We start from the raw sequence: 9,322 nt of genomic DNA on the forward strand, positions 1-9,322 counted from the left end.
ACAACAGTGTAAGACTACCCTTTCAGATATACTTTCATTGTGATTTCTGCAATGTGGTGCATAAATTGTCAAGTAAATGAGACGCATCTTTGCCTCCACTGATTCACTTGCAAAGTGTTAAGTAAAATTATTTCGTTGCAGACCTCCTTTGGGTCTTTTTATTATCACTACGACACACATAGTCCCCAGTTGGTAACATTGATTTCAAGGCCCTCCTAGATGAGAGACTGGCATTCCACTTAATGTCTATGTTCCATGCTGGCATGGATTGGAGAGTTATTAATGTAGAAATATGGTATCGTAGCTACTAACAGTTGAGGGTTGCATAGTCTAGACGGCGTTTTTAGATTTCATTATTCTCTTTAACCCGGGCAAAGCCGGGTATTTCTGCTAGTATATATTAAAACAAAGACTGAAATTTATGTTATTATTTTTAATTCTGTAGTTACAGTTGCTTCAATACAACATGGGAAATACATTTTGCGAGTGAAATATTAATGAAGCTATAATAATTATGGTTGACCTCATCTTCCATAGCTTAACGCCTGCTACCATAGAAAAATCTTGCTGTAGTAATCACCAGGTGGTGTGAAGCAGGACATAATTTAGCTCTAACAATGGAACAGGGATATATATTTACACACACACACACACACACACGCACACACACACGCACGCACACACGCACACATACACGCACACACACACACACACACACACACACACACACACACATGTGCATATGTGTATAATGCGTCCATGTAAATATATATGTATATTTGATGCCTCCTTGTACGACTTTTCATCTTTATGAGAGTGTATATATGTATACACATATGCATGCACTTAACATGTATGTACATTTTTGCATAGTTTTTTTTAACAAAGGGATGAAAACAATACTAAAAAGAGGAACTTGATACCAATAACTTACCAATAACTCCGGAACCTATAATTGAATTAATCAAGTTGAAGCTTGTCATTGGGATATTGTTTCGAAGTTTCCCATCATCCTTTGCTGGTTCAGCAACTAGTTGACTAGATTCACTCATACCACTGATGCTACTAGCATCAGACATGCTTTGTAAAGTCTCTGAAAATAGATTTTAAAAAAGTACATCAGTTCAGACACGCTTTATAAAGTCTCTGAAAATAGAATTTTAAAAAATACATCAATATCTTTGATCTGCAAATTGTATTCATTGTCAAAGCATTTGTTGCCATCTACACAGGTAGCATTATTTAATATAATTCTATCAAGGAAAGTTTCTGTTCTATTGTATTTTTTAATTTAGGATGATAGAAATAACTGAAACTGTTGAGAACCTGTTTAGAAGGTTCTTGCTATTTAAATTCACAGCATAGTTATTCTGAATTCAAATTCTGCCAGCATTTTCTTAAATACTTCTTTCATTCTTCTAAAAATTGGTGCAATAAATACTAGCATTACACTGAAATTTTTCTTGCAATTGATAATTCTAAGTCTTTCAAGTAATACTTATGGTATGCAAATTAGTAATTTCAGTTCTCTGAAGCTACTGGATTTGTTGAGTATATAGACAGACTAGTTGCTTATTTCCTCAACATTGGTCAAATGATATAGACACCTCAGATGAGAACCTAATTGTGGTTTAAAAATTGACTAAGATTGTTTGTAATTGTGTTATTTTTTTTATCTACAGAGAAATACAGGTTGTCATCGACTTACTACCTATCTGATTTACAGCCAATCAACTTTACAACAATTGGCATGTCAGTTCCCAGCAGCAACAATAAATAGTCCAGTTGAAATCTAATGGGTTTAATTTCTTAGAAATTAACCTGTTTACAAATTATGCCAGTTAACAAATGCTTCCCCTAGGTTTAGTTATCGATCACCACTTTGTTCGATGATTAACTATCCTGTCGTGGAGACATTGCAGCAACCTTGTATTTGTTTATAAGACGACTGCTTGAGACTCTGATATTTTTGATTAATGCCAGTATACTAGTATAATACAGAATGCTGTGTGTGACTTTTACCTGAGAATGTACCTCAAAAATGTAAAAAAATAAAACAAAGCTATGTAGGCCTATAGGCCGACTTACAACCAAATCGAATTACGACCAGTCAGTTGGAACCAATTGTGGTCATAAGTCGACGATGACCTGTAGTTAAAATTGTTATGCTTGTGTGTCTGCTACATACATTTACATACATACATTTAGGAATATTTGTAGGTATATGTATGCTTAAATATAGATGCATGTATATACATTGTATATGTTGGAGCATCTATATTTGTATATGTCTATGTGAGCATATATATGTTTCTGTAGGTATGTACAATAATGCCTTGACATACGAGTTAATATGTTCTTAGAGACTGCTTGTAAAGTGAAAACTCATAAAGAAGGGCAATAATTTCCCATAATAGCAATGTTATAAACCGTAATTCATTCCTAGAAAGATATTTTACCTATAAAATTATAATACTAATAAATAAATGGCAATAAAACTATGGTAGAATGAAAAGAATATTTTATGTAAAGCAAAAAGAATGTCAAGATCATTTATAATAAAAAATATTATTATTATGGTTTTCTGAATCAATTTCACTTGCACTAGACTTGCACACACCATCACTTGCAGACGCGATCACTAATTCACAAGCACTCAGAGACGGATTTGCAGATTTCTTTTTCAAAAACAATTCTAGAGTTGTTTGCTTAGAAGAAGTTTTTTTGCTCTCTATAAATTTCTCAGTAACAAGCAGAATCATTTGTTATGGTAGTAGAAACTTTTGCACTTCATTCAAAATTTGGATCTTAGCTGTTTAACCTTTTTTATATTCTGCCACTTAGGTGTGCTACTTGCTTTACTGCTTAGTATATGTTACTACTCTATCTTTTCCTGAGATTTTATAACTAGCTATTTTGTTTGCTGCAGATCAGTGACTGATAGTCACTTTGTTTACAATATATCACTGGCAGAGGCAGATCTTGGCTATCATTCCAATGCATAGGTGCACACAGCTGACATGAGCCACCCAGCTTGAAACTGGCCAGTCCCATGATCCTGTCAGCTACTGGAGGGTAGTAGGGGTTCACTCCCCCTGCAAGTGATGTATTGTATATAAGGGGGAAGAGAAAGCACTGAAAACCAGCTGGTGGAGAATCCACCTGGGGTTAAACTAGTAGTTACATTCATCTGCCACTTAGATGAGGCTACTTGCTTTACTGCTTTTTATATCTATCATAAAATAAAACTCATAAACCTGAGGTCTCGTAAAGTGAGGTATTAATTGTATAGAGGTATATACATGTGTGTGTGTGTGTGTATACGATGAGTGTATGTTTGTGTGTACATGGATGTATATGTGTATGCATGATAAATAGATGAGGAAACAATATATATTGGTCATTAGTTTTTACAGATGTCTGTCTACTTCCCACAAGCTTTAGTGAGCATTGAAGAAAAAAAAATTGATAAAAAGACCTGATAAACCATTAATCAGAAAGCCGTCTGTTACCATGCATCGCTCGCCTACAATCAAATATAAACTACTTCCCTGAGTTTATTTACGTTATGTAATAGTCCCATCTTATTAATAAAACTTACATAAGACATAACTAAATAACTAATAAACAGTATCTCATGATTTGCTTTATTATATATCATCTTCAACTTGCTGACATGGGTGGGATGGTTTGGCAGGTGCTAGTGAGTCAGAGATCTGTACCAAACTCTGCTGTTTGCTCTGGTATGGTTTCTACAGCCGGATGTTCTTCCTAATGCCAACCACTTCAAACAGTTGCTTTTTATGTGGCACCAGCAGCAGTGAGGTTACCAAATAACTCACAAGACAAGACTGAAGGAGGAGTAGTATTGAGTGGGGTGGCTCTATGCCAAGTGATGAGAGATTAGATTATGGTAGAGGATTTGAAACAGCTGTCTTGTAGTAAAGGAGAATAAATGGCTAACCCAGTTGAAAGAGGAGAGGAGAGAGGAGAGGGTGACACCTTGGGCAAGTGTCTTCTACTATAGCCTCAGGCTGACCAAAGCCTTGTGAGTGGACTTTGTAGAGGGAAACTGAAAGAAGCCCGTTGTATATATATATATACAGGGTGCGATGGGTAAGTTGTCACTATTCCATATTTTAAATTTTGTGCAAGTGCATTGTTTGTTTTTGATTTTGTTGACTACATAGTACAGTAGGGTCAGTTGGGCACTGTCTGTGAGAAAAACAGCACCATGATGCAATTCACTCCGCCAGAAATTTGGCATCAACATGCTGTACTGCTTGGCATTCATGCTGGAAACTCCAATATGAACATTTCAGAGTGTTTGGGTGTCAATCTGAGGACAGGGCAATCTGAGGATATGTACGGAGAGTGATAAAAATCAAACATCCAGTCAACATCATGGTGTTTGGATGGATCACTAGTGATGGCAACATCTTAGTGATGCCTCCATTCATCTTCCCACATGGCCTCAGACTCAACACAGAGGCTTACATCAAATGTCTGGAGGAGGTAGTGCTGCTCTAAGTCAAGAGGGTTGCTACTGGAAGACCCTATGTCTGGCAACAGGACTCTGCACCATGTCACACAAGCAGGAGAACCCAGTCATTGCTGTTAGACAATTTCTGTGACCACATCACCCCTAACATCCAGCCACCTAACTCCCCAGACTGCAACTCCCTTGATTATTATGTGTGGAGCGCAGTTGAGTAAGAGACCAACAAAACTCCATGTAACACCAAAAATGAACTGAAGGCAAGGATTATGGCAGCATTCACCAACTTAAACAAGGAGTCCATCCAGAAGAGTTGCAGGAGATTCTGAAGTCATCTGGAGGCCATGGTTGAAACCAATGGCGATTTTATTGAATAAATTTACTCTTTAGTATTTCAAGATATTTTTATGTAATTTTGATAAATATATCTGTTAAAATGAGACGTCAGTGTCATTTTCATTTTTGCATAATTTAAATGACAGTTTATTCACCAAAGCGCCCAGTACACACTGTGAAGTGGTTAATGTTATGAAGGAAACCATGCTCTAGAAATTATGCCAAAGCTGATATTGGAGCTCCGTGCAGTCCCACAGATGGTTGGATCTTATCAATCTATTCAAAAACAGGCCAGCATGAAAAACAAATGTTAAATGATAATGCTGCTGCTGCCGCTGCTGCTGCTGCTGATGATGTATGTGTGTCTATGTGTGCACATACATGTGTATAGTCAATCTCTTTTTCCTTTTTTTTTTTTGCATTAATTTCGTTCTAACACTATTTGCCACCTTCATAACTCAATTAGCTTGTAGCACCTGAAATCTCTCTTTTCCAGTTAATTCACCTCTCTTATCTTTCTAATAATGGGCAATGTTATATTAATCATTAGAAATAAATGTTTTGCGCAATGTGATAAGCTAAGCAAGTGCCTGTCCTGATGCTTTCAACATTCCATGAATAATTCCTGAAGATGAAGCAGTTGTTGTCACCTTCATGACCTTAATTGCTTTACCCATTTGATATATACTGAAGTTGTGCCTGGTGTACATGAAAGGCCTGGCTGATTTGTTCTGAATATTTTCCTGCTGATTCTACTAAGGTAATTTCTTCCTATCACATTCACATACTTTGTTTAACAACCACTCACAGTAATGCCTTCATGTCTTTCTCTTTTCATTTTTATATATTTTGTCAGACACAACCATTCCAAATGTCATTGTAATGCATTCTTATAAAATACTTCCTGATTCTAAGTACTTCATTTTTCCAATCTCACTCAACTTGAACATTGTAGGAAATCATGGAAATCTTGGGAAAATTTCTACTCTCCACTTCTCTTCAATTTTAAATCGATTTTTTTATTCAACAAAAACTGAAAGGAGACCATCATATCTATCTATCTGTCTGTCTGTCTGTCTATCTATCAATCCATCCATCCATCCATCCATCTATCTATCTATCTATCTATCTATCTATCTATCTATCTGTCTGTCTGTCTGTCTGTCTATCTGTCTGTCTGTCTGTCTGTCTGTCTGTCTGTCTTTGTGTTTGTGTTTGTCCTCCATTCCCACAATTTGATGGCCAGGGTTAGTTTGTTTATGTCCCTGTAACTTAGCAGTTGGCAAAAAAGACCATTAGAATAAGTACTGGGGTAGATTCATTTGACTAAAAATTCTTCAAGACAGAGCTCCAGCATGGCCACAGTCAAATGACTGAAGCAAGTAAAAGATAAGAGATAAAAGATATGATTCAGAATTAGCCCTTTTTTTTTACTCTTCTTATTCTTGATTTTTAAGTCTAAAAAAAACCAAAGGTTCTTTGAGAATGTTACACGTCCAATCATATATCTTCCTTATATGAAGGGGTTCTGAAAAGTTCTTGGCTTTAAGGGTATTGCAAAAGGCCTGGTTAGAGGCCCAACCTTTCAAGTTCTTTTACAAGACTTAGAAAAATTGTATTCTGGTTTCAGTTAGCATACCACAATTTATCATTGATTTTGTTAATCATCTCTCTCTCTCTCTCTCTCTTCCTCTCCTCCCCCTCTCTCTTTGTTTTTCATACATGCACATCTCACAAGTATTTCAAGTGACTGATTGATGATATAATTTTCTGTAGATTTAAACATTTTTCACTTTCATAGTGTGTACTCAACAGAAGACACTGATCAAATATCTTGCCATAGCATGGTAAGTTTTTGCACTAACACTATATAGGTTTCAGCACAATGGCACAGAACTATATATCAGTCTGAGTAAAAAGTAAGCAACATTTTGAAACATGAAATTTATCACAATATATTTCAACAATGCGGAAATTTTACTCATCAAAGTCAGTACCATTACAGCTTATTCTTTGCCACTGCTACTCACCAGCTAGCAATAGAAATAACAGATAAGTTTTCATTCCTGTTTCTCAGATGTAAAAATGATTATTTCAAGTTTTTGCACAAGGCCAGTAGTTTTAAGGTAAGAGATTCCAGTACTCACCAGATATTTTATTTTATCAACCCAGGAGGGATGAAAGGCAATGTTGACCCTCGTGGAATTTGAACTCAGAATATAATAATTTTGAAGAAATACTACTAGATATTTTGTCTGAAAATTTAACAATTCAGTCAGCTTACTACCTGAGATGTAAAAATACTAACAAAAATCTATCAAATATGATAAATGAAAGAATTTTAAACTTTTGAATATAAAATTTTCCAACCATCTTTCTTAGCGGGAATTTGAAAAGCCTCTTCAGAACAGACATTTTACAATATTTGATGTAAATAGATAAAGTCATTAATGATTCTGAAAGTTGAATAAACAGTAGGAAAGTTATCTATGAGACTCTATTTTTGCAATGGTGCTGCAGTCAACAACCTCATGTTATGTAAATGGTACATTATTATTATAATTAGCACTGTTGTTGTTAATGGAGTTAATTATTACATAGTTACAAGTATTATGTCATTTAATTGTATTTTTTCTGGAAATATCCAAACCATTTAAAGCAAGGTGTGGTAATATGACAGCATGAGAACTAACAGTAAAATTGAAATTATATTATTACTAATAGGGTTTTAAATAATTTACTTGCTCTTTATCTTGTATGCATTCAGTTTGAGGCCCAGCAAATTAACATATTTTCTGTTGGTTTGTATGTGCATGTTTGTGCAAGTAAATGTAAATATATACATGGTTTTGTTGAGGATATATATACATACATACATACATGCCTACTATTTATCATAGTCCTCCAGGTTATAACAGAGGAATTCAAGACAGGATGCCCCTGGGAGCTCCTCTATGCTGATGGCCTTGCACTAATTGCTGAGTCACTGTCAGAACTAGAGGAGAAGTTTCAGGTGTGGAAGCAAGGACTAGAATCGAAAGGCCTTAGAGTCAACCTAGCTAAAACCAAAGTCCTAATAAGTAGGAAGGTAGAAAAAACACAAACCCCTTCAGGTAGATGGCCCTGCTCGATCTGTAGAAAAGGCATAGGTAGAAACTCTATAAGATGCACCAAGTGCAAGCTATGGACACATAAGAGGTGCAGCAATATCAAAGGAAGGTTAACTAGGAAGTTAGTTTTTGTATGTAGCAGATGTTCAGGAGTTATAAACACTGTAAATGTGAAGAAAACAACTTCTGCCACATTCCAGGGAGAAAAACTAGATGTAGTTGACAGCTTCCACTATCTAGGTGACCAAGTTAGTAGTGGGGGAGGGTGCACTGAAAGTGTAGCTGCTAGAATAAGAATAGCCTGGGCAAAGTTCAGAGAGCCCTTACCTATGCTGGTGACAAAGGGTCTCTCTCTCAGAATAAAAGGCAGACTTTATGACGCATGTGTACGAACAGCCATGCTTCATGGCAGTGAAACATGGGCCGTGACTGCTGAAGACATGCGTAGGCTCACAAGGAATGAAGACAGTATGCTCCGATGGATGTGTAATGTCAGTGTGCATACTAGACAAAGTGTAAGTACCTTGAGAGAAAAGTTGAACCTAAGAAGCATCAGTTGTGGTGTGCAAGAGAGATGATTACGCTGGTATGGTCTTGTGGTGAGAATGGACGAGGATAGTTGTGTGAAAAAGTGCCACACCCTAGCAGTTGAGGGAACCTGTGGAAGAGGTAGGCCCAGGAAGACCTGGAATGAGGTGGTGAGGCACGAGCTTTGAACATTGGACCTCACTGAGGCGATGACTTCTGACCGAGACCTTTGGAAATATGCTGTGTATGAGAAAACCCAGCAAGCCAAGTGAGACCGAAATCCAAGGCCTCTGCCAGGGATGTAGCCAGCCCACCTATGCGTACCTTTCCTTCATTGGACACTAAACTCCACTTGCGAAGACCTGTTGAAGCAAGTGAAATTGAAATCGAACTAAATTCGACGACTGGCACCCATGCTAACGTCATCTCCTTCATTGGGACATGAAACTCGGCTTGCAAAGACCTGTTGAGGAAAGTGAAAGCGAAATCGTGATGGCACCTGTGCCCAGCGTCGCCTTCCTAGCACTTGTGCCGGTGGCACGTGTAAAGACATTCGAGCGAGATCGTTGCCAGTGCTGCTGGACTGGCTCCTGTGCAGGTGGCACGTAAAATACACCATTTTGAGCGTAGCCGTTGAATCTACCGCCTGACTGGCCTTTGTGCCGGTGGCACGTAAAAGCATCCACTACACTCTTGGAGTGGTTGGCGTTAGGAAGGGCATCCAACTGTAGAAACTCTGCCAAATCAGATTGGAGCCTGGTGTAGCCATCTGGTTCACCAGTCCTCAGTCAAATCGTCCAACCCATGCTAGCATGGAAAGCAGACATTAAACGATGATGATGATGATGAT

The 9,322-nt window shown here is 37.3% G+C and overlaps 1 protein-coding gene across 1 annotated transcript in view; it reads right to left on the minus strand.

Annotated features, from left to right (window-relative positions):
• Positions 1–9,322, minus strand: part of LOC106884422 (putative sodium-coupled neutral amino acid transporter 11) — a 107,359-nt gene that overhangs the window by 46,462 nt on the left and 51,575 nt on the right. Inside the window, exon 2 of the mRNA XM_014935798.2 lies at positions 935–1,093. Within this exon, the coding sequence (XP_014791284.1) occupies positions 935–1,093 (159 nt within the window). The remainder of the gene's footprint in view (positions 1–934; positions 1,094–9,322) is intronic.

The sequence above is a fragment of the Octopus bimaculoides genome, chromosome 1, assembly GCF_001194135.2.
Source record: "Octopus bimaculoides isolate UCB-OBI-ISO-001 chromosome 1, ASM119413v2, whole genome shotgun sequence".
Lineage (NCBI taxonomy): Eukaryota > Metazoa > Mollusca > Cephalopoda > Octopoda > Octopodidae > Octopus > Octopus bimaculoides.